The sequence below is a fragment of the Lygodium microphyllum genome, chromosome 3, assembly GCF_053477565.2.
Source record: "Lygodium microphyllum isolate KBCC chromosome 3, Lygodium_microphyllum_v1.1.10, whole genome shotgun sequence".
Classification (NCBI taxonomy): domain Eukaryota; kingdom Viridiplantae; phylum Streptophyta; class Polypodiopsida; order Schizaeales; family Lygodiaceae; genus Lygodium; species Lygodium microphyllum.
This window is the reverse complement of record NC_141137.1, coordinates 70,626,378-70,652,680: the sequence shown is the minus strand read 5'-3', so window position 1 is coordinate 70,652,680 and position 26,303 is coordinate 70,626,378. Positions and strand designations below refer to the sequence as shown.

At 40.8% G+C, this 26,303-nt stretch overlaps 1 protein-coding gene across 2 annotated transcripts in view; it reads left to right on the top strand.

Moving 5' to 3' along the window:
• Window positions 1-26,303, top strand: part of APC7 (tetratricopeptide repeat (TPR)-containing protein) — a 74,304-nt gene that overhangs the window by 11,631 nt on the left and 36,370 nt on the right. For both annotated transcript variants that reach the window (XM_087672525.1, XM_087672516.1), the window contains exons 3-7: window positions 5,637-5,705; window positions 6,185-6,235; window positions 6,319-6,459; window positions 6,572-6,634; window positions 6,714-6,829. In XM_087672525.1, coding sequence (XP_087528651.1) covers window positions 5,637-5,705; window positions 6,185-6,235; window positions 6,319-6,459; window positions 6,572-6,634; window positions 6,714-6,829 — 440 coding nt within the window. The remainder of the gene's footprint in view (window positions 1-5,636; window positions 5,706-6,184; window positions 6,236-6,318; window positions 6,460-6,571; window positions 6,635-6,713; window positions 6,830-26,303) is intronic.

The window sequence follows — 26,303 nt, the reverse complement described above, 5'->3', positions numbered from 1 at the left end:
ATCATATGCAGCAACCAATGCAGGGTACAATGCCCAATGTATCCAAGTATAGTTGGTAATATGCATAACCCTATGTATAGAAATATTGGCATGATGTTGGGGCACAATGTGGCAAGTCTGGCAATGCATATATGCAACCCATTGTGTTTGGGATTCATGGTATTAATGCCAGTCATGCAAATGCTTCGTATAGTGTTGGTCATGAGAAAAAATATAGCTAGTAATTCATGCAACATATGGGAAAATGTATTTTGGTATGGTTGGTAGTATGTTAATTTCCATGCACAATCACATTGCAATGATCCAAAGTTTATAAACAAAAATGTTTCCTATACAATTGGTGCTCCTAGCATGTCAAGTACACATGAGGGGCTAGTCAACTAGATGCAATGTTGCATATTAGTTAAGTTGGAGTTGCGACAATGTGAAAGTATAAAGTGTTGCAATGCTTAAGGGGAAGAAAGGCCTATAATCTAGTGGAGGTTTCGAGGCAAGTAAAGTTAGAGGTGAAGTTTCCATTTGCTTCTTAGTGAAGCTTTAGCATTGTTTCACCAATAGATGCAAAGTGGATGGAAGAGGATGACTTGGCAAACCATTCTTAGTTGTTGTAACTTTATTGAGATGCCTTTTAGTTAGAGTTGACTTTGGTTCGGACTTAGTTAGGTTCAGTAGAGTAGGGGTATGGAGCATTGCTTGATGCTCGAGGAGGAGGTAGCACTTCCACTCCTCTAGTTTTTGACAACTCGTATTCGGTGGATCTCGGATGTATTCAGCATACATCCAAGATACTGTGCTGCCAATGGTTGAGATTTATTGAGGAACTTTTGGGAAGTGGTTGGGGAATGAGAGAGAAAGATAAGGAGAGAGAAATTTATGATTCTATAGTGAGCAAGTGCTTAAATTTGTTGCAACCTACTAAAAATGGTAGAATGCCTATAGCCCACCATTAGTAGGAGTCCACATGCAGTTGTCTACCATTATGGGCCCCAAGCTTATAGTTGCCTACCTATAGACAACCAATAGGAGCTTTTGCTTGCTTTTGGCCTCCTCATTAGTTGTCAATAACTCTTTGACAACTTGCGATGACTAGGTTGATCACCAATGATTGGAATATTGTAGTAGTAGCTCTCTTTTTTGCTCTCCCAACGTCCACAATGGTGGAATGAGGCTCAACTAGCCTCCAATAGCCTTTTTCTCACTTGCATGGGTAAGCTTTGCCAAGTGCCACCTTCTAGATATATTTTTCAATCATTTAATGAAATTTCAAAATTAATAATTCCAATATTTAATTTCAACTCTTGTCCTTATCCAAAAAATTAATTGTGCGTATCCACAATTAAATACACAATTAAATTGGCTAGGCTATTTTGAGTCCCAAGGGATCTTGAGTATTAATTAGCCCCTAAATTGCCATTAATCAACTAATTAATACCTAGTTTCTAATGTCACTATTGACATTTAGTGGCTAAAATAAATATCATGGGCCCAAATTGACACAAGGCACCTAGACCAATATAACTTATTACAACTATTGCCTTTGATACCCATTGACATCGTGGGGTCCTTGGCCCATCATTGTGATTTCACTTACTTGCACAACACATGTGCACCTCACACTTGCACATCTGATTAATAACTAAATCAAATGCTAAGCAAAAGCATTAAATTTCATGTCCTTGTGATAAGCCATTTAGCCTCCCAATTTCCAAAACTTAATATGATAAATGACCTTTGCTCCATGCAACTACGAAAATCTTTCTCTGTTGGCCTAGAATTTGAGCCCAATCTCAATTCATTGTTGTTGCACTAATAGTAAGTTTGTTTTCTCTAGCAAATGTGGATTGTATTTCCAACATCTTCCTTCAGCCACATGTCATGGGGACGTGTATTTTTTTTGCTTAGCTTTAGCATAATTAAGTTATGCACATGTGAGGTGCAAGTTAAATTTAGCATGGTGATAGGTCCAAAACCTAATTGAGCAGTGGGGGACATTGACAAAAGTTGTGATAAGTTACTGTAGATAGGTACTTGTGGGTTCTTGGTAACACTTTTGGCCTAGAGCATTAAATGGGCCTTGAAAATGACTTGTGGTGTCATTTGGGTTAGCCAAAAATTAAACATTTAATATTAGACTAAGGCCAAATGGAAGTTAAAACAACTTTAAAGTTCAAAAAGCTTAGCACATCAAATGTGGAAGTCAGAAGCCAATTAATGGGTAGGGACAAGAGAGAATTATCGATTTCCAGCCATTAATTAATTGCTGGAAGTTAGAGTCTAGAGGCTGGGACTACAATAGAATGTGTGCCCCTTGTCAGTTAGAGTGAGAACATGCCATGCAAGCTTGTGGGAGGGTTGTTTGGGGCTGGTTGAGGGTAGAGAGGTGGCCATTACAGCTAGGTGACAACTGAGAGAGGTTTTGAGCAGGTAGGAGGCTGCTAGAGTCAAGTGACAGCAGATTGTGCATGTACGTTAGGATAGGGGCAGGAGGTTTTCTTCTCTACTTCCATGAGAGGCAATGATAGAAGAGGAGGGCTTGCCAATTGCACTGGCGTTTTATTCCCCTTTTGACGTTGTTGGTGTCATTAGAATTGGCATTGAAGTTACTGTTTGAAAGAATCTCTCTCTAATTGAATTTCTCTCTCCTTTGTTTAATTTCAGCCATTCTCAGCAAATTGGAGGTGGACAATCGTGTATTTTTTGGTAAAAAAACCTTAGGGTTTCTCAGCCACCTTGGAGATTGTGCCCATTAATTGATGACCTGATGATTAGAGCAGCACTTGTAATTGCAGAAATTGTAGTTGGTTTGAAAGGGGAAACTCATCCGCATTTGATGTGACCTGCATGCAAGTGTTCTCACTTCAATTTGTGCCCGAATTGTGTTAGAATCAAAGGGAAAATTGGATCCTGAAGTTGCTTGTCATTGGTAACAGCCTAAAGTATTGGAATTTGTAGAGATCAGTCTACATCTTAGTGTACTATAGATTCATAGCAATATAAGTTAAAGAAATACCGCAAGGGGTGCTAGTTTTGGGGAAAATTGGGTGTTTGCTATTTGAGAGATTGTGTTAAAGTATTTATTTCAGAATTGTGAATTATGTGCTTGCTCTAAATAGTGTTAAAGTAGGTCACCTACCACCCTATTCAAGAAGGAAGGTTGGTTTCAGCACACCTTGGTTGAGGTCCTAGTGTTGCCCAAGTTCACCAACTTGAGCTCTGAGACCATATTAGAAATTGGGTGGGGGGCACTACACCTCTCCTCAAGAGGTCAGTTGTCCTAGTATTGTTCACGCTAGTGTGTGCTTAATTGGATGATTCCCACAAATTGGACTAGCCATCTAGCTCCCAAAATATTCATTTGATAGTTAATCTCCGGTTTATCCAATTGTGGAAATCTTCCTCTATTAGTCTAGGGTTCGAACCTAGTCTCAACCTATCATCGTTGCACCAATAATGAGTTGGTTTTCTCTAGCAAGTGTGGATTGCATTTCCAACAGCCTTGGCCTCTTTGGGGTGTCCGTTGTCCTCCTGAGGTAAGATAACCATTGCCCCTATAGTCTTGGTAGGTTCTGGGGCAGCCAACATGCAACCTCTTTGGGGTGGCCATTGTACTCCCGAGGTAAGATAACCATTGCCCCTATAGTATTGGTAGGTTCTTGGGCAGCCAACATGCAACCATTGGCTGATGCCCTAGTTGTTTTGGGGTGGGACCTCTTAGGGTAAATAGGTTTGCGCTATGCTTGACAATCCCTCTTGTTCTGGTTTTGGGCCTAAGAGGGGTGTTAAGCAAAAAAAGATGCATGACACATTAAACCTTAATTAGCTAATTTAAACAGCCCCAGAAATTAAACTTTAATGAACAAAGTGTTTGAATGTCCCATAGCCATCCCCCTAACTTTGGTTGATTCCCCATCTATAAATAGATGGTGTGCATAGTCACTTGCATCTTTGTTCCATCTTGCCCCACTCAATCTACCTTATCATGTGGCTGCCAACTCCATCGACTCACTATTAGCTCCTATCATGGTGATCTACAGCTGCCATCTACTTTTTTGAAGGCTTCCACCTGCTGCGTTTCTTCCCAACTGCTGACATCTGCATCTTCCACTGCTCCATGACCCGTTTGGCTGCTGCATTTTTACTGTTTCAGTCATTGCTTGCTTGTGACCGTTATCTATTTGACAAACAGTCCTCGACTCCCTGAGCACCTGATAGGCTGTTACAGCTGCTGTTCATCCTCATCGTAGAAAGCTGCATTTTTCCAGCCTGGTTGCCTTGCCGCTACATAGTCCATGGAGGACACACACCGCTTCAACACTCCCCCTACTGGCTGCATTTTCACTGACTGCCCACTTCTCCATCATCCCTCAGTTTGGACTGGTGGTTTCAGCACTTGGGATCTGTCTCCGGAGGATGACACACTTTGCCGCCACCTTCAGCCTATTCCCTTGAGAGCCATTGACTGTTGGACAACTCTGCCTTTGAGCATGTATACATACATTCATTTACATTTATAATTCATTTCATCAGATTCTCTTCCACCTTGTTTTGCGTTTGTGTTTTAATCATGTTTGTTTGTACATTCTGCGTTTTCTCTGTTCAAACCCTAGCACATCTTCACACATTCATTTACATTTATAATTTATTTCATCAGATTCTCTTCTGCCTTGTTTTGCGTTTGTGTTTTAATCATGTTTGTACATTCTGCATTTTTTCTGTGCAAACCCTAGCACATCTCCACACAATGTGTTTGAACAATCTTTTAGAGGCCTGGACACCCATTTGGTTTATAGCATTTACAATATCTAGATCACATTTGGATATTCTCACATCTAGGAGATGCCTTTTACTGTTTACGTCTATATCCTTACAAAAATGCAGTTGTTTCATTTATCAAATGATCAACATTCCTGTGATACCCCTCTCTCTCTCTCTCTCTCTATTCATACAACACAAACTGCTGCTTTGCTGGAGACATTGCTATGCATATCACTTGATACTCCATCTTGACTGTCAAATCCCTGCCACAAAGGAACTGCTTCCACTTTTCAGTCCTGTTATTGCACACAACAATCTTTTGTGATTGAGTACTTGCACTTAGCTGAACTTATTCTGTGGCTTTAAAAAATTTCTAGAAAATCCTTTACTTAGGATAAGATTGAAATATTTTTGAAGACCTTACATTGGAGATAGAGATAAGGAGAAAGAAACCTGTAATTAAGTATGCCAAAAAGAAACATATCTTTTACCTTCAAATGTTCAAAAAGAAAAAACAAGGAACAGGCAAGTTTTGGCTTTGGGTAAGATAACACAGGTATCAGGCTGGGGACTTGGGGAGGCAGGATGGTTGCAAGTTCTTGCTACAATATAGAAATGTAAATAGAATGTGTAGGAATTGTAATAGTGGATGTACAGACGTTTGGAATGAAGTGACTTTTTAATGGATATTGTGTTGAGCATAAAGATTTCATCTCAAATTTGACTAGGTTTAGGTTCCTATCACTTCGCATAGGCCAACATAATGAAAAGGCATGTACATATTGGCAATATTCTATATCATTTTATTTTTGAGGTTCTCCCTTTGTTTATTCTAGGCCAAGGATATTCCTCAACTTTACATATATGTGACTGTTATGCAGGGTTGTTTCTTAATGTCTGCAACCAACTCAAGTAATGATCTGTCACCAACTGCACGAGCAGAGAACTTGGTATGCACAAGATCCCATTGTTTGAGACTGATGATTTTAGTACATGATAGAGCTAGCAGTACGGTTAATAACCTTACACTTTGAAGTGGCAAATTATCACCTGAATCCCTTCTCATGCTGTCTGCCTATCTACATGTTTCCAAGTGCAGAAAATGCACAATTTATCTTGAAAATGTTTGATAACTTTACTTCTGCTGCAAGAGATCAGCATAATATTGCTTCCCAATAAATGGTTTGAGGTGGTGTTGTAAACAGACTGAGATTCCTTGAGTGGTCTGTGAGATGTATTCTCATTTCTGTCTGATGGATATTTGCCAAGATTGCTTGTGCCAAAAACTTCTGATTCTGCCTTGGGCAAGTTCTGTGCAGAATCATGTTTCTATTCACTGGGTTGGTCAGTTCCACTGTATTGTTCCAATTCCTTTTTACACCTTTTCCTTTATGCAATGATATGCCCTTTGAATTGTTTCTCCATGCAGACTTTGTTTGCAGATGCATTATATGGCAAAAAGGAGTACAGGAGAGCGCTGGTGGGAAACGATGACACTTGCTACAGTTTTGCACCTTATTTTGTTTGTCGTTCTAAAGGGAAAACACTGTGATTTTGATGCAGAATACTTATAAGCAGGCTCTTCAGCAGTCAAGAGTGAGTCCCAAACAAACTACAAATACTGGATCCCGAGCTGCTTTTCCCATTGCAAGCAGGTCACTATCTGCAGGTGCAACGGTGGCATCAACAATCAATGAGCATGAAGTAAGTAGCCCTTTTGTGCTTGCACTTTTGTGTTGCTTTTCATCCTGCATTAAAGATTCTTTCAGATGTTGTATGTCCTAGTACTCTTAATTGAATTGCCTCTCACCATCAGGTAAAATACAAAATTTGTCTTTGTCACCTGGCAGTCAATGATGCTCGCTCTGCCCTAGCAGAGGTAAACTCATTGGAAAGAGTTGCAGGCAAGGTGTGCTGCAGTTTTTACAAGTTAGTAATGGCCAATCTACTGATGCCAGATGGAGACAATACCGACAAAATCAAGAACTTTACGCATTAACCTGACCTTAGCTCGGCTTTATCGAGTCACTGGATATGAAAGAGCTGCTATTGCATATTATAAAGAGTGCTTGAGGTTTTTTCCTGTCTTTTTCTTGCAGTTTGTTAGAAATCCTTGTGTTATATTTTGATTTTAGTTGCCTTTAGTAAATCACTGATTGATCAGCTTTTCTTCTTATTTTATTGTTATGTAAGCACACATGCAAAATTTGTTCCTTAACATTTTTGTACAACTCATAAGAGACTTTTCTTACTATACTACATATTTTTTCTTGTATGAGACATGCATAATGCATAGCTTGCTTAGGATTAGATGCTTAATGTACTACGTGTAAAGAAATACTCATCTACCGATAACAAAAACAGTCGTACAATAAAGGATACATTGATAAAAGAACTTAGTAGGGTTAGGGTAACTGAGAGACAATGAACATTGAAGATGAATGAAGAACAATGAATAAATACAGTGCTCATGCAGCAAACACACTATGCAAGTTGAATACAAAACTTCAAACTCCCATGTCTCTAGGATTGGGACAAAGAGAGTAAGCTGTAGAGTGTGTCCTTTGTACGGATCCCGAAACATAGCAGACAGCCTCTGGAAGTGTATGGCAGCAGCAAATGTCAATTTGTAGAGTTTGGATCAGTGCCGAACAAAGCTGGACAGGTTGGAAGAGAGGCTGGCAAATTGGAAACAATCAGGAGGATGCAGGCGACAACTGCCACAGCAAAACACAGCAGATCTGATGACATGGCAGGTTTTATGGCAGTGTTGACTGGTAAATATAGCTATTTGGATGATGTCAGGTGACAACAATAAACTGATAAACACAGGCAGCAACACATCCTACAAGAGTAAACGGAGCTTGTAGATGATGTCTAACACTGTAGACTGGCTGGAAACAGTCGCCAACAGTAGTAGGAGTGCTGGATGTAGGCGCTAGGTGCTGGACAGCAGCTCTAATAGAGATATGCTCCAGAAGACAGGGTGCTAGATAGTAGAGACAAGGCACCAACAATTTGTAGAATAAGGATAGGTTGAGTGGTGGGCCAAGGGTGTACTCTGGTTGCCTAAGGACCTATCAAGACTACAAAGACCAAGGCATCAAACAAAGGGTGCTTGTTGATTGCCCAACGGCCCACCAAGACTTGCAAAGGCGGATGGAACCACTTTTTTTTGGGGAGTGTTTTCATTCTATCAAGCATATGTAGGCAAGGAGAAAATGAAGGGGATGGTCAGATCCAAAACACTACAAAACAAACAAGCTATCCTGACCACCCATGGGTATCGGTGAAAAAGATAAAATATGGGGGTATGTGTATAGAGCTGCCATAGAGACCGCCATATGAATTGCCATGAACATGGTGGATCTTGAGTCGACCACTCTCTAACCAAAAAGAAATAAATGGGCACAATTGCATGTTTATAAAAATAGAATGTCAATGCATAGGGTAATGCAAGATTCCATGCTCAAGCAAAATGCCATGTAACTATGCCACCCAGGCAGTGCCCTTGCAAGAAAATTATTCGGTTGTCCAAGCGTCCTTTTACAATCATAATCATCTTGATGATATAAATAATAATATAAAGCACAATAATAATGCCCAGGAAGCAAAATATAATAAAAACCCTATAATCACTGAGAGAAGAAAGTCGCCCCCTCTCACCACTGGATGGTAAAACAGAAAGCTAGGGGGAACCCTCTCTCCTCGTCAGGCTGAAGTAGAAGGGAGGGGGCATCCACGCCAACCTTGGTAACAAGTACTAAAGAACAAGGTAGTTGACCGGTTTGGTTAAAATGTCTATAAAATTATCCGATGAAGAGAAACTTTAGGAAAATAGTGCTTAGCTCAACCAGCTTTGTGATGAAATGATAGTGCACTCTTACGAAAGCTAGGGGGAACCCTCTCTCCTCGTTAGGCTGAAGTAGAAGGGAGGGAGCATCCATGCCAATCCCGGTAACAAGTACTAAAGAAACAGGTAGTTGACCGGTTTAGTTAAAATGTTTATAAAATTATTGGACAAAGAGAAACTCTAGGAAAATGGTGCTTAGCTCAACCAGCTTTCTGGTGAAATGATAGTGCACTCTTACGTACTTGTGTTTAGATTGATGATGGGGTTTGGCATGATAATTGTCATAGTGCACTCTTATGAAAGCTAGGGGAAACCCTCTCTCCTTGTCAGGCTGAAGTAGAAGGGAGGGAGCATCCATGCCAATCCCGGTAACAAGTACTAAAGAACCAGGTAGTTGACCGGTTTGGTTAAAATGTCTATAAAATTATCGGATGAAGAGAAACTCTAGGAAAATGGTGCTTAGCTTAACCGGCTTTCTGGTGAAATGATAGTGCACTCTTACGTGCTTGTGTTTAGATTGATGATGGGGTTTGGCATGGTAACTGTCAAACACATTTTCTTGGCATTGAAACATGAAACACTTGAATTGTTTCACTAAAACGCGAAATGCCTTGAGTGAAACGGTTGTTGGAAGCAAGATTTTTAAATGGAAAACAATTGTTTGTCCTTGCTTTTGCGAGAGTTTTTAGATACTCTGCATATAGGATAGACGCCATTTGTTGACATGAAAGCATTCAAATTGTATAAATATGTAAGTTACAACTCATCGTTTATAAAGAAAACTATCTTACATATATATTCTTCAATTGTTTCACTTGGCGTTTTTTGATTGGGACTTGGCCAAAGGTGAATTGTTTCAAGGTGAAACACGAGGTGAAATGTTTTGTAGTTATCTTAACTTACCAACAAGTGTAATGACACTTTGGTTGCCTGCTGCAAAAGATTACTAACGGAATGTCACATGAAAATTGAAGTGTTATTAGTAAGCTCCTCAGGTTGATGGGCTCGGTGGTGCCATCATAAAGCCCCCATTGACTCTGCCTTATCATTGAAGACAGACATTGTCTCCTATTTATGGATGGATTATACAATGGGAGCCATACCTAGGGTGAAGATAAAATCGCCACGAGAATGCTCAGTGTCGGGATTGCTTGCTAAATCAGAATCAATGTAGCCTTGCAAAATCAAACTACCACCATCTATTAGTCCATAGGAATAGATACATCGAACATATCTCAACACACACGTGCAAGCTATCCAATGTGACATTTTGAGTGCATTGAAATATTGATTGAGCAATGAGTTTAAGCTAAGTGTGTCCAAGTGTGAATCAACTAAAGGAGTTTCCCTACCAAAGATCTAAAATGTGCTGACCTTGGGAATCCTTAGATAGTTTCGTAGTGGGATCGAGTAGCGTGGCCATAGGCCATATCCGATTAGTGCTATATTGGTCAACTAATTGAAATGTCTATTTTTGTTGAGATACATGATTCATCTGTTATGAACAACAAAGAGTGTGCCATGTTCATCACTGTTTGGTTTCTATGATCTATGATTTCATTTTGAGAGAGGGAGTTGGTAGAGGTGAACTAATGAGAGATACCATGCTTGTGTAAGTACTCAGAGAACTCATGAGAGGTAAACTTACCAACATTGATATACTATGGTCCGTTTGATTTGGCACTAGATGCACCCAAGCAGAGAAGTATGTAAAGACATTAGATTTATGCTTTAGAAAGCATATCCATATATATCTCGAGAAGTTATCCACAATAAAAAAGAAGTATAACATGCTATTATTGGTGATAGTAGATGCCAATCTATAATAGTAAACTTGAATCAACCTAAGGGGGTTTCTAGATCTATGAGAAACTTGCTGAGGGAATGGTGTGTGGTATTGTTTTCTAAGTTGACAAGCTTGGGGGTTTCTAGATCTATGAGAAACTTGCTGAGGGAATGGTGTGTGGTATTGTTTTCTAAGTTGACAAGCTTGCCGACATCCTTAGACAATTTGAGGCATGGAAGAGCTTCAATCATTTTACGGCATGACAACTCATAAAAAAGAGAGTTATATCTAAGGTCTTCGAATTAAAAATGCCAAAGATGCTTACCATTCATAGGCTCTCGTGTGGCGGCTAAAGCTTGGAAGTGATGGAACTCAAAGTTCTCAATAGTTGACCAGGAAAGAAAATGAGTCATTATATAGAGGCCGCCAGGTTGTGCCTTAGCGTGAGCAATCAAAGCAGTTTTAGGGTCAATGACCTTTATTGCGGTCGTAGTAAAGAAGATTGCTTTTCTCAGTCGGCGTTGAATGGTAAAAGATTCACAATCACGAGGATGTGAAATTTTATTGCTTTGCTTAGCATTTGATTAAAAATTAATCAAAGTTGCTAATATGACTTGCACATGTGAGGTGCAAGTTAATTGTTTCTTAGTGTTGGACCCAAGACCTCGAGATATTAGTTAGTGCCAAAGAAAAAAGTTGTAATAAGTTATGCCCGATGGTTACTAGGTGGTATTCGGTGTCAGATTTGGGCCTTGACCAATTCATTCGTCACTAGTGTTAGTGGTAACATTAGAGATTAGGCATTAATTAATTAATTAATGTTAGTTTAAGGGTCAATAACTGCTCAGGGATACTTGGAAGACAAATTGGCTCAACCAACTTAATTATTGGTTGGTAAAATTGATTTTTTGAGCACTAGAATAATTATTAAATTAAATTTTAAAATTAATATTCTGAAAATTAATTCAATTAGCTGGATAATGTTGGAAAATGGGATTAGAATGCTGTCACTTGGCAAAATTTGTCCATGCAAATTGAGAAAACGTTTTTGGATGTTGGATCTTAGCCATTCAATTAGTTTATAGCCCTGGGAGAGAAAAAGAGGGAGTTGTTGGTCGATTTTTTGATCAGAGAACATAAATTTGCTGCAAAAGATAGCCATTTGGGAGCCTCTAGGGGTTGGCAATGACATTGTTGATTAGCTGACAGCAATTTGGAGGTGTATGGTAGTAGATGTCTGCATTAAATGCAGGCTAGAGCAGACGACAGGTAGATTTTAGAGCTTTCTCATGAAGAAAATCAAATTTCTCTCTCATTTTGGCGCTCTTTCGCCTTCTCTAATAATTCTCAAAAGATCTCAACACTTCTCAGCCATTCTCAGCAGATCTCAATAAGACTTGGTGGACAATAATAGGATTTCTACAGTAAACCTTAAATTTTTGCAAAAATTAGGATTTTACAGCCACCTTGGGACCCGTGTAAACAGGGAAAGACATTATACGATCAAATCAATACTTGAAATTTGTGGGATTGACAGGGATTTTAGATGCCAGTCCATCCATTGTAAATTGGGGCAGCATTTGGCCAATTGGTGGTTCCATTTGTGCAAGTCGTGGGTGAAAATCAAGGGGCAATTAGTCCAAATTGCTTACTAATTGTATGTATAGCAAGAGGCTTTTGGATCAACAAAGGAGATTGTAGAATATCAACTTTTACACTCTCCATTAGTAATCAAAGTTAAAGAAATATTGAAAGGGGTGTTAGTTTTGGGGCCAAGCACGTGTCTGTTGTCCAATATTGTTAAGGTAATGTGTGCATTTCAGTTTATGCTTGGCCAATATGAGATTTGGGGCTGAATTTGTCTTTCAAGAAGTAGGGTGAAGGCCAATCCCTAAGCAAACCAAGGAGCAAATTGGTTTGGAGGCTTGTTGTGGTTAATTTTGATAGCAAGAGGCACTTGGATTAGGGAAGGAGATCAGAGGATCTCGGTTGTACTCCTTTCATTTACAATATAAGATAAAGAAATACCGCAAGCACCAATTTTGGGGCCAATAGGGTATCCAATGTTTAAGATCAAAGTGGTAATGTGTGCATTTTCAGTTTACATGAATTTTGTGCTTGTTGTGATTAGTGCTTAATCAAGTTATTTACCATCCTATTCAAGGAGGAAGGCTGGTTTCATGGACAGTAGCGTGTTAGTAAATGCCATTCACAGTTTTAGCCATGGTTTATGTTGAGAATATGCTTTACTGTGGTTTTGAAGTGAGAATAGTTGAGAAACATGAGTTATAGATCCATTCAATGGGTTTTTACCAATAGTTTTGGATTAATTTTTAGTATTATGTTATGTATATGTTGGTTGGAAAATTTCAGCAAGTTTGGGGCATATGACATGGTTGGATAACATTGGCCAATGTTGTGATTGTGATGTCTTATAGAAATTCAAGTGCAATATGCTTTTCCTTTGGCACAATATAGTGTAGTTGAGGACGATTGTAGAGAATTCAAGGGGATAGTTTGTCACGAGGGCATGAAATTTTATTGCTTTGCTTAGCATTTGATTAAAAGCTAATCAAATGTGCTAATGTGACTCGCACATATAAGGTGTAAGTTAATTGTTTCACAGTATGGGACCCAAGACCAAGATATTAGTTGGTGCCAAAGCAAGAAGTTGTAATATGTTATGCTTGACAAGTACTCGGTCGTACCTGGTTTCAAATTTGAAACTAGACCAATTTTTTGACCACTAATGTCAGTGGGTGACATTAGAGACTAGGTAGTAGTTAATTGATTAATGCCGGTTTAAGGGCCAATAATTGCTCAAGGATACTTGGAAGACACATTGGCCCAACCAATTTAATTATTGGCTTTGGTAAAATTGATTTTTTGAGTACTAGAATAATTATTAAATTGATTTTCAGAATTAGTAAGTTGGATAGTGTTGGAAATGGAATTAGAAGGTTGATACTTGGCAAAACTTGACCATGTAAGTGGAAAAAACGTTTTTAGGGGTTGGTGGAATTCTATTCCAGCCATTGTGAGAGAAGGAGATTGTTAGAGAGCAATGGAAGGTTGTTGATGTGATTTGCAACTGCTAGGGATTAGTCCTAAAGCATGTGAGAATAGTTTGGAGCTATATTGGAGTAGATGACAGCAACCCAAGGTTCTTTTGGTGCAAATGATAGCATACAAGAGGGGGCAACAGTCTTACTGGTGGTCCCAAGCTATAGGCGATAGCTTCCATGGCTGTTTAAGCAAGACAACAGTAGCTTTTCAATGTTTCTCACGATGAAACTCTGAAATTACTCTCTCTATAGCATTCTCTCATCCCTTAGCTATTTATCAAGTAGGGTCCGATAGCTGCCTTCGGATGCATGCTCAAAATTGAGGGTCTAAGACAGTGTGACAGGAAATGGCTGGAATAGCCCCCCGGTATGCGGAATCATCGTCCCTAGCACAAAGCCATCGTGGGATGCGTTGCGAACTAGTGAAACATTCCCTGTCCCGTTTCAGACAGGGAACGTAGTAGGGAACACGTTCCTTGTTTGAAACAGGATAGGGAACGCCACGTGGCACCCACTTATCTTCGGCCGGTCGCTGCTTTTGCCCGGATCGTCTACGATTGTGCGTTTCGCCCGGCTTTTGCATGCTGCTCCCGCTCGAGATTGTATGTCTGTTCCTTCCCCCATGACCAGTCCATAGTGCCCCCGTTCCCTGTTGTGCCGCGCCAGTCCTAGTTGCCAGTCCCTCGCCTCCTCCCGCCTCCTGCCTCCAACCTCTCTTCTTTCTTCTTTTTTCTCTTTTTTCTCTTCTTTCTTCTTCCTTCTTCCTTCTCTTCCCTTTTGCCTTCTCTTCCTTCTTTCTTGGACCTTCTCTCTTCTCTTCCTTCTCCTCTTCTCTTGAGTCTTCCTTCTTCTTTAAGTTCCAAGTTCTCCATTCTTCTTCTCTTTTTTTCTTTTTCTCCCTTCTCCTTTTTTCTTCTCTCTCGACTCTTGAGTGACTCTTGACTCTTGAGCCTTCTCCCTTTTCTCGAGACTCGAGTTTTCACTTCTCTCAAGCCATTTTATTTCAATTTTCAGCCTGAAATGGGTTCATCTTCGTGCTCCGCTCGTTGATTTGTTGGTTGAGGAAGAAGGTGCGATGATTGGTCATGGTGGGAAGAAGTAAATGCTGACCGCCCATTGAGTGGTGGAGGATCTCGACCATGGACTTGCAAGCTTTGCCCATACAAGCGAACTAGTGGAGCAAACAAGGTAATCCATTGAGTATTTGTATTTTGAATTTTTATTGATTTTAAGTTTTCAAAGTTAAATTTTAGAAATGGAATACCAATTGCCACTTGTTCCGTTTTAATATTTATGCATAATCAGGTCTGAGCTCATCTCCTATATGAGCCAAATTTAGGGGTATAGTTTTAGCTTTCATTCAATTGGAAGGAGCACAACTCGCGATTCTTCAATCTCCTCCTGCTAATCAATTGCTCTTGCTGTCATAAATGACCAGCAAGCCTTTTGGGTCATTTGCCCCTTGATTCACCTAGGACTTCTTCTCCAATTTGACCCTTGGCTGGCCAAATGCTGCCCCAAATCAATTCGGGATGGGCTGGCTCGTGAAATCCCTTGATAATCTTCAATTATTAGCTGTTGATTTCAGTTCCTTGAACCTTCAATCTTTGGCACGGATTCCAAGGTGAGTGCTAACCCTAATTTCTGCTGTAAATTACGGTTTACTGCAGAAACTACAAATCAGCCCACCAAAAGTGGCTGAAATCTCCTCCAAATGGCTGAGAATTGCTGAGAATGGTTGAGCATAGGTTGAAGGAGATAAGAGAATGCTATAAAGAGAGAAAATTTTGAGATTTGTTGCAAAGAACTGATCAAAATCAGCTACTGCCTTGCTATACCAGCCCCAAACAGATGCACCAACAACAATAGGAGCATCAGAGACTGTGATCTTTAGGAGAAAGTGCATCAGCAGCAATTGCCAGCTTCCTAAGGTAAAGAATATGCAATTTGCCCTGGGTGAAAATCAAGTCTTGAATGCTTTGTTGATTATTGGAATAGCAAGGGTTTTTTGAATCAGCCAAGGAGATTGTGAAATCTTGGCTTGTAATTTATCCATCAGCAATTGAAATTAAAGAAATACCGAAAGGGGGACCAGTTTTGGGGCCAACAGGGTGTCCACTGTCCAAGTTTATGAAGGTAAAGTGAGCATTTCAGTTTATGTTCATTTGCTAATTGTTGTAATTAAGTGCTCTTTTGATTCGTAGCTTTGATGACAAATTTGATGGCACCAACAGCTTGAAAAGGGGGGTAAAACACCAGCCTGGCTGGCGAGCCCTCCTCTCCTACCGTCGCCTCTCTTGAGGCGGAACAGAAAACCTGCTGCCCCCTGTTGTGTCGCGGCGCGCGATTAGTCGTCGTCGCCTCTCAAAGCCAAATTTGATCACCTCCTCTCCCTCTATCAAGCTCCGAATGGCTACCATTCAGCTTCCACCACCCTCCAACAGTCTTTTCCCTAGTTGCACGGGAAAGTTTTGCCAAGTGGTAGCCTTCCTAATGCCTTTTCAGCCATTAAATTAATTTTTTAGAATTAATTAATTCTGAAAATTAATTTCAGCCCTTTTGACCCTACCCAAAATTAAACATGTCCATCTGGAATGAAATTGGCTAGGCCATTTGCAACTTGGAGTGGTTCCCAACCTCTGTTGATCCTTAGACTAGCATTAATTAATGCTAGTTCCTAGTGTCACCACTGACAATTAATTAATGCTAGTCCCTAGTGTCACCACTGGCATTTAATGGCCAAACAATTGTCCTAGGGTCCAACTTGGCACCAACTGACCACCAAAACCCAGTTGGCATAACTTTACACAACTTTTGTCTTTAACACCCACTGCATCCTTGGGGTCCTTGGCTTGTTTCCATGAAATAACTGCCACGTGCATCACATGTGCTAAACAACCTTTCACATTTGATTAGTAACTTAATCAAATGTTATTAGCAAGATTAAAGCATCTGAAAATTTCACGTCCCTGTGACATCTAGGGCAAGGGTCAGGAGAATGACACTGAGGTTATGGATGCATGGAGACTTATATTGTCTCGTCTAGTGTTTGATCATGGCACTAGATGAAAGATGAGAGATAAACTTTATGTTATAGGAGCTTTCGGGGTTGTTTTGGTTGTGGGGATGCACAGGAGGATCGCTGTAAGATTGGGGCAGCTTTGTGGTGGAAGGACTATGGTTTGGACGGTCCTGAGTTGTAGCAACTAGCCATCCGTATTTTGAGTCAATCGGTTAGCTTCTCTTGTTTGGAGCGATTGTGGAGTACATATGTTTACATTGCTTCAAAGAAGAGGAACCGTCTTGGTTGTCAAAAGATGACGTACCTACGAGACAGTAGGGTTTGCGGGGAAGAACACGGAGTGAACTTGGCAAACATGGAGAAGAGAAGAGAGAAAAAACTCTGATGAATGGAATGATGAATTTTCGAATTATGGAGTGAATGTGATACAAGCGACCAAGTGTGTCGTTACACAAGGAAGATGATGAAGATAACCACGAACCACGAACCGCAATGTCCTCCTGAAGGGGTATAAGGGTAGTAGAGAGGCTAGAGAGAAGAGGTGACGGACTGTAGGAATCAGCCGTAAGGAATGAATGAGAGAGTGGTCTATAAATAGGCACAGTCAGTCTAGGATGGCGCCTCTTTTTAGGGTTGCAAACCCTAAATGTAAAACACATAAATGTAAAAAAAATCAAATTGCAGGTGAAGGGTTTCTCAACACCCCCTCTCAGGCCCAAAAAGAGGAACAAGAGAAGAGTGAGGTGGAGATGCAATGCTACATGTTGAAGAATGCTCATGCAGCAGGTGCCACTTGGACAGTGTCCCTCCTGGGGAAATTGTTCACTTGCCCAAGCGCCCTAGTACAAAGATGATGAAAACATGCAATGCATAGGAGGAATGTCGGACTTTGTGTGGTGCCAAGAACCATAAGGATATGCTTGTACTTGATCTCGGGAGGTGGCTCCATGCTGACCAAGTGACCAAAGCAAGAAGAGAAGAGGAGGAAGAAGATGTAGAGGATCCCTAAGATCCAAGATTTCCACCGGAAAGGAAACCTGCAGTAAAGAATAGTAGACAGAGTGAATTGGAGAAATCGAAACTCAACCTCGGGAGAGAAGCTACTAGCTCCGCGCATCCATGCTGGAAAAAATATGAAGGCCTTGTCACCAAGTTACTACTGAACTTCCGAGATCTCGATCTAGGTGGTACTTGAAGATCTTGAGTGTTAGTAGAAGATATGACTGGTCAAAGACAGCCACCCCAAGAAAGTAGAGGATGGGTGAAGAATTTGATATGGAGTAGGTTTCCCCTTTGAGGTGTGAGGTGGAGGGGCCCTTGCTGAAGTGGAACAAGTAGATGCCCCCTCGGAGGGCAAAGAAATAACATCCCCCTTTGAATCCCCTAAGTAGATCGGGAATTCAAAAACTCATGGATCACGGACTCTAAAATATCTAATGACGAAGGAAGTGCCACCGGTTGTGCCAAAGAAGGTATTTGGGGTGCTGAAGAGCTCCTAGAGGTAGCCTCTCGAACTTGAGTAGTTGAGGGTAGGGAAGGAGTCGAGCAGCCACTGTCTCTCGAAAAAGTGGATTGACAAGGAGACAGTATCAAACAATCACTGTCTCTTGGTGGAGCGGATTACAGAGCCATAGGTTGTGGAAGCCATTGTATCTGAAAATAAGTGAGAGAAGACTGCCGTTGGTATTGCAATGATGTCCAGGAGGTCGTAGCGCCAATCAATTCTCTATGTGCTCGAAAGGACTTAGTGCACATTGGATGCGTCTTATTGGCTTGAGCATAGTATTTTGATAGCTGATGCAGAATGATCTCTATGGCTTAGAAAGGAGGTGTGGCACAAGGAGTGCCTGGTGGAAGATGCATATACTTCGGGGGGGGGGTGGGGAGCAAAGGTTGAAGTTGGTAAGCATCGGTGGTGTGTCCAATGATGCTACAGTATCCAGTAGTCTGGTCATCTATTGGTAAAGAAGCCATGGATACTAGTGTGCCTTGCTGAAGAAGGAAGAGGTTGGCCACCATGAACCACGAACCGCAATGTCCGCCTCAAGGGGTTTGAGGCCAGTGTGAAGCACAAACCGCAATGCCCACTCAAGGGATGGGAGGGTAGTGGAAGGACTGGAAGTGAGCTGCTAGTGGGAGGAGGATGCGACCAGCAGTAAGAGACTGCAACCAGTAGAAAAACGTAGGTGAGGAGAGAGAAAGACTAAAAACGCAGGCAATAGGAGAGAGAAAGACTAAAAACGTAGGTAAGACAGCTGCGGGAGAGAGAAAGACTACAAACGTAGGCAATAGGACTGTGATGCCGAGGCAGGCTGTATGGCAGCAAGTCTGCACAGGAACAACAGTCGCTTGGCTGGAATGAGCTCCAAACTGCTTGAAGAGGGCTGGAAATCAGGTGCCAACTGATGGAGACATCAATGGACAGCTTCGACTAAGATGTCCTCCATGAACGGGGTGTGGGTAGTAAGCTGAAACACCTAAAATCTGCAAAAACGAGATTTTGATGTAGGGGAAGAAGAAGAGAAGTGGATGCCGACCCCGCGACCGGTCTTTGCCTTCATTGGAGTGGAGGATCTTTGCCGCTATGATTCTCTCAATTGGTACTTGAGCTGCACCAACCCACCAAAGCTCCATCTTAGACTGGAACTTATGCACTGGTGCGTGACCCCCACCATTGCTATATTCCAATGCCCTGTTCATGATGCAAATGCTGACTCTTTCCATCTTTTGTCCTTTTTGAATCAGTGCTTCATCTAACTTCAAGGAAAAATTTAAAACACCGTGACATTCCTCCAACGTGAGTCTATACATGTGAACCATTGCAATCTGCACTCTTCTTAGATCAACCCATATATTGTTAAATACATTGTATTCAAAACTAGATTTTCTTTTTGTCTTTTCATATGGCATAGATTCTTCAATATAAATGTATTCCCCGAAAACTTGTGGAATCTTAATACTAGTGCTAATTTAAGGATGTTATGCAATAGTATGATAACAAAGTCCGATCCATTCACAGAGTGGGAGATGCAACAAGAAGAGGTGACATAAGCTGATGTTGAGGGAGATGCAACAATTCATGATACACATGATGATGAGGCTGGCACTTTAGGAGTAGCTAGAGCAGCCTGAGATCATGATAATGATCTTTGATTTAGTTTACTTATCATGAGTCTTAGACTCATGATACATGACACATGTACATTGTATATGATATTATGATAATTGATGACAGTGTGATACTTGGGCCGTTGATAGTTGTGCCATGCCAATATTATATTTGTACTTGAGTCTTGCAGTCTTGCAGTTGCCTTTTGGGCTATTTTGACATGCCGCATTTTGCTTCATTCTAGAGATTAGACTTTATATTTGTAGTCTTTTTTAGGGCAATGAGCATTTTCTTTCAAAGATTAGACTTCATATTTGTAATCTTTTAAGTTTTTTGGCAATGGGACCATAGGCATGTTCTTTTAGCTTAGACTTTAAAGTTTAGTTCATTGTTCATTGTTTTATCATTTATGATATATGTATTATGCATTTTATTATTTATAGGTGAATAGCTTATCTCTTGAGCCTTGTAAGTTGCAATTCAATTTCTAATGAGTAGTTTTAGAATGATACATGATATCTTAAAGTTAAAACTTAAAATGATTTGTCCTTGTGGATTGTATACCTTGGTTTTAAGTTTTAACACTCTAGAGTCCACATGGATTATGAGTGAAATATTAATTTTTTTTCATGAATTTTAATTTTTTAAATATTGTTCCCGTTCCCACGTTCCCGTTACCTAGGTTTGGCGTCCCCGTCACCGTCCCCATCCCCGTTTCTCGTTCTTGTTTTCTGTTTCATGTTTCTATGGTCTAGGATTTGAATTTCAACAACTGAAATTGAGGAATTTGAAAACTAGCCTTCCTCTTCGGATAGGGTGGTAAAACTTGATCAAGCACTTAATTACAACAATTAATAATTGAACATAAACTAAAATGCACACATTACCTTAACAATCTTGGACAATAGACACTTGGTTGGTCCCAAAATTGGCGCTCCTTTAAGTATTTCTTTAACTTTGATTGCTAATGAAGAGTGTACGACTTGAGATTCCACAATCTCCTTTGCTAGTCTAAAAGCCCCTTGTTGTACATACAATTAGCAAGCAATTTGGGCCAATTGCCCCTTGATTTTCACCTGGGACTTTTACAAATGGAACCACTAACTAGCTAAATGTTGCTCCAATTTACAATGGATGGGCTGACATTTGAAATCCTTGTTAATTCATATGATGCCTTTTCTTGTTGGCACGAGTTCCAAGGTGGTTGTCAAACCCTAAATTTTGCAGAAATTTAAGGTTTACAGTAGAAATCCTTTTGCTTTCCACCAAATTTGGTTGATATCTGCTAAGAATGACTGAGAAGTATTGAGATCTTTTGAGAAATTACTAGAGCAGATGAGAGAAAGCCAAAATGAGAGAAATTAGATTTTCCTCATGAGAAAACTCTAAAAATTCGCTTGTTGTCTGCTCTAGCTTGCATTTAATGCAGGCACCTATTGCTAGGCACCTCCAAATTGTTGTCACCACCTGATCAGCAATGTATTTGCTAGCCCCTAGAAGGTGTCTCCTTGTTATCCCTTGCTTGTTGAGGCTCCCAAATGGCTATCTTTTATTTTTGGGGCGGGATAGCAAGAGTGCATGGAAGATGTTTCATGAAAGACAGTCCTCCATACAAATTACATCACCAGATGCTTGGTTTGACTATGGGAGACAGTTGTATGACCTGTTAGGACAGCCACCTATGCAGCCCCCACAAGCTTGTAGGCCAATGCATTGGTCTTTCTTCACATGAAAAATGGTTAGGGATGCAATTTATAGATTAGAAAATGGGAGGGCACAGGATGAGGATGGACTAGTAGCAGAACATTTTTCACATGCTTGTGACATATTAGCACATATGTTCAATAGAGCAGTATGTGAAGGTTTCCCTATGAGTTGGTCAGACAATACTATAATTCCACTATTTAAAAGTGGTGATTTCCTGATTCCTAGCAACTACAGGAATATCGTGATCGGTTATACTTTGGCCAAGATATATGGATCTTTATTGGAGCATGAACTCAATGAGTGGGCTGAAATGCAAGGCAAGAGAGTACAAGGACAGGCAGGTTTCAGACGAGGATATACCATGCTAGACCATATTCTCATACTTAGAGCTATTATTGAGGAGGGTCGAGCCCGAGACAAGAGGATCTATTGTTGCTTTGTAGACTTTCGCAAAGCTTTTGATACAGTCGCTCGTACACGCATCATGCAGAGATTGCAGGACATTGGAGTATCAGAGGGTATATGATGGGGTGTGTCTATGCATTATATGAGGCAGTGTTAGGTCATGTACGAGCACCTAGGGGGACTATTAAAGAAGATTGACAGTACCATAGGAGTGAAACAAGGAAGTCCACTTTCACCCACATTGTTTGGTCTATACATAGATGAAGTGTTTGATCACATAGACCGAGGAGGAGTTGGAGCCAGCGTGGCAGGGGTGCTGATACCGATATTATTGTATGCAGATGATATTGTTCTCATTTCAGATTCACCGAAGGAATTGTAGTGTTATCTAGAAGCTTTGCACATCTTTTGTAGAGATAAAGACCTCACAGTGAACCTCGGGAAGACCAAAACCATGGTTTTCAATACTTTAGTAGCATGGGTGACTAGATCTATGTACCGGTTCACATTTGGGAGAGACATACTGGAGCATGTGACGGAATATGTCTATTTGGGAGTCACCTTCTTTGGCCCACGTTTTTTGTTGAGAGGGGTATCAGAAGCACGTCTGGCATGTGGATACGTAGCACTAGGGGCACTCGAGAATCAATGTGCTCACATACAGTTCCAGGAGCCCTGCACCAAACTCTGGTTGTTTGACACCCTAGTCACATCTACATTACTATATGGAGCAGAGGTATGGGGTTGCAGCTTGTACCAAAGGCGCCTTAGCCCACTCATTGATCATATTGGAGTAGAGAGGGTTTATTATGATGGTTGGGATAGCACGGAAAGGCCATTGATCATGATGATAGCATGCATAATTAGGAGTAAGTCCTCCATCCCACATCCCATTGTCAGAGCAGAGCTAGGGGCAATACTTTTAGTTACGGAGGCACTCTTCAAGGCAATGACCTTTTGGCACAGACTATGGAACGTCCACGCCATAGATACTCTAGATTGGCACTAACCTCATCTAGACAACTAGCAGCAGGAGGCGAGAAGAACTGTTGGTTTTCACAGATGGCTGTTTGGATGAACCTACATGGTTTCCACCTTTGGATTATAGCCTTGATTGCCCTACACTTTCTCTCAGCCGATCAGAGTTGAACCAGGCGATCAGAGCTGATATCTTGAGAATTGAGACAACAAGGACATGGATTCATCCACCACTCCCTCTAGGATCGAGAATGGAGTTCTACAGGAGTCATTTCTTGTGTCTCTCTGATGTTGGCTTCACTATTCGGCTAGTATATATGGACACCAATCTCTCCCATAGTGTATGGGTTGCAATCGAATAGATTCGCAGCTCCTCACATAGGCTTGAGATGGAGACAGATTAATTGACAAATACCCTAGCAGAGGATAGGACTTGCCAGTTTTGTGGTCGAGAGCTTGAGACGGAGGAGCACTACATATGCAGATGCACAGTATACTATGACATACGAGGACGGTATCACTGTCTCTTCCGTGATGGATTTGGACCCCTTCGTTGCATCATGGAGTACGAGGACTAGAGATGCCTAGATCTTTTCCTCCTAGAGCTCGAGAGGCATCGAACCGCACTACTTCGAGATAGGAGGCCAGCTCACCTAGAGGGACATGCACAGAGAGCATTGACAGACTTCTTCTACAGAGCTGACCCTATTGACACTACCAGGCTAGCAGAGACAGAGCTACACTGCCAGACACCTTACAGGCCACATCGTGGAGTCACATTGGATAGAGCCATTTCCCTTCATCGAGCACGATGACCCCGTCTACCAGGACCACGTCCGAGGAGGCCACACCTCAGTCGGATTAGAGCCATTATCACGAGACATCGAAGACGCACCACCAGGCATATCAGTGAATTAGCTAGGGACCGCATCATAGCTAAGATTCTTCAGCCCTTAGTCTCCACCACACTTTTGTACACGGTTCTATCAGATATGGTTCTCCTTTCCTTTACTTTTCTTTTCTATCGATGGAACACTATATATGGTTCAACTTTGGTATAGTCCCATCGTATAGTTATTTTCAGTAGTGTTTCATAGGCCACCCACTTATTTGTAATGTTATATTTTCCTTACTGATGAGATGACATTAGACATGGATGTGCTTTGGATTTTGTCTCATAGGCCACATTGGCCTTATGTAGACGTTAATATATCTTTCTTTCTTTCTTTCTTTCTCTCTTCCGCCCTCGCAAAGGCTGTAAACTAATTGAATGGCTAAGACTCAGTCTCTAAAAACGTTTTCTCAGTTGGTATGGGTATTTTTGTCAAGTGATAGCCTTTTGAATCAAATTTTCAGCATTATCTAGCCATTTAATTAAATTTCCAGAATTAAATAATCTTGAAAATTACTTTTTGTGCTTCTGACCTTGCCCCCTTGAGTATTAGGCAATACTTCGGACCCTGAACCAGATTGGGCCATAACTGAAGTTGGCTCTAACTGAAACGCATCTAGATAAAGTTGCAACAATTGAGGATGGTTTGCCAAGTCATCCTCTTTCATCCACTTTGCATCTATTGGTGAAACAATGCTGAAGCTTCACCAAGAAGCATATGGAACTTCAAGGAAACATTCTTGTTTGCATACTTTGAACCAATGCAATGTGATTGCGCATGGGAATTTCCATACTACCAGCCATACGAAGATACATTTTCGTATACATTGCATGCATTACTAGGAGCATTTTTCCTCATGACCAACACTCATTTGCATGGCTAGCATTAATAACACGAGTCCCATTAACATTCAGGGGTGCAGATGCATTACCTAGTATGCTACTTTGTGCCCCAGGTATCAAGCGAATGTTGCCATACATAGGGTTTTGCGCATTTCTAGGAATACACGGATACATTGGGCCTTGCATACAATGCATTGGTTGTTGCATGCCATAGGGATTTATGCCATACATTGTTATACGCGGTCCTTGTCTAACTATGGCATGACGAATTGTTCTACCACCAAAGTATCTTGGTTGCCCCATCATAGCATGCATGCCTGGCTGTCCAAAATCCATTGGATTGACACTTTCATGATAGCCTTGCATTTGGATTCCTTGCCCCGTAGGTACCAACTGTATTGCTTCATTAGCATATTTGGGAGCTTCAAGTGAAGGCTATGGCATTACCTTTGATACAACTTGCTGTCCCAAAGATGTAGAAGATGACTTCTTCTTCTTGCCTTTGCTGCCCTTTTTCAAAGTATTAAAAAATCGAGTGAATTGAGGATCCTTTCCTGATTCAGCAAAGAGATTTGCTGTTGTCCTCATCAGATTCTTAAATTGGTCATCAAATTTCTCTCCACTTTGCTAGTCATCAACGTCATTATGCTTTGTAGGATATACATTTTGCCCAATAACAACATTTTCAGCTTGCTGTCCATGGTGTGAGCCTTGTTTAAGATCAGACATTGCATTTCCTTCATTCCCATGCGAATGTTCATACTAAGAGGCATCATCACTGCTTGATTCCATCTCATTGTATGAAGACATATGGCTGTAATTTCTCAGCTGAATACAATTTCAGCACTAGAGCAAAGTTTTTGACCTTCAATCAAGTACCTTGTGTCCACCAATTCAACGGAATTGATATTATCTTGACAATGGAACCATGAAACTAGCCTTTCTCTTTGGATAGGGTGGTAAAACTTGATCAATCACTTAATTACAGCAATTAATACTTAAGCATAAATTGAAATGCATACATTACCTTAACAATCCTGGACAATGGACACTTGGGTTGGCTCTAAAATTGGTGCTTCTTTCAGTATTTCTTGAACTTTGATTACTAATGGAGAGTGTACAAGTTGAGATTCCACAATCTCCTTTATTGATCCAAAAGCCCTTTGTTGTACATACAATCAGCAAGCAATTTGAGCCAATTGCCCCTTGATTTTCACCCAAGACTTGCACAAATGGAACTACCAACTGGTTAAATTGAGTTTCGAGACTGAAGTTGTCTTTCAAGAAGCAGGGTGAAGGCCAATCCTTAAGCAAATCAAGGGGCAAATTGGTTTGGAGGTTTGCTGGTTAGTTTTGACAGCAAGAGGCATTTGGATTAGCGGAGGAGATCAGAGGATCTTAGTTGTACTCCTTCCATTTGCAATATAAGATAAAGAAATACTACAAGGGACACTAGTTTTGGGGCCAACAGGGTATCTAATATTTAAGATTAAAGTGGTAAAGTGTGTATTTTTAGTTTATGTGAATTTTATGCTTGTTGCGATTAGCTCTTAATTAAGTTATTTACCACCTATTTGAGGAGAAAGGTTGGCTTCATTTATTGAAGCTTGGAGACATAATACATATCCTCTAGTGATGTGGGATCTCGGCTTGTATTAGTATTAAACTTGATTGGATCTAGATTTTGGATCTTGATTGAGGAGTTGTTTCCACATCGGACATTCTTGATTGCAGGGGCTCTGGTGACAAAAATGTTCTAAATGGGGGTCATGTGATATTTGGCTCCACTATCTACAATCCAAGCATGCGAGAAGCTACTTGGTTAGATAGAGCGGGCCTTTGTGGTCGCCTCATTAGGAGGTAACTCACAAATATGGACTAAGTTCGC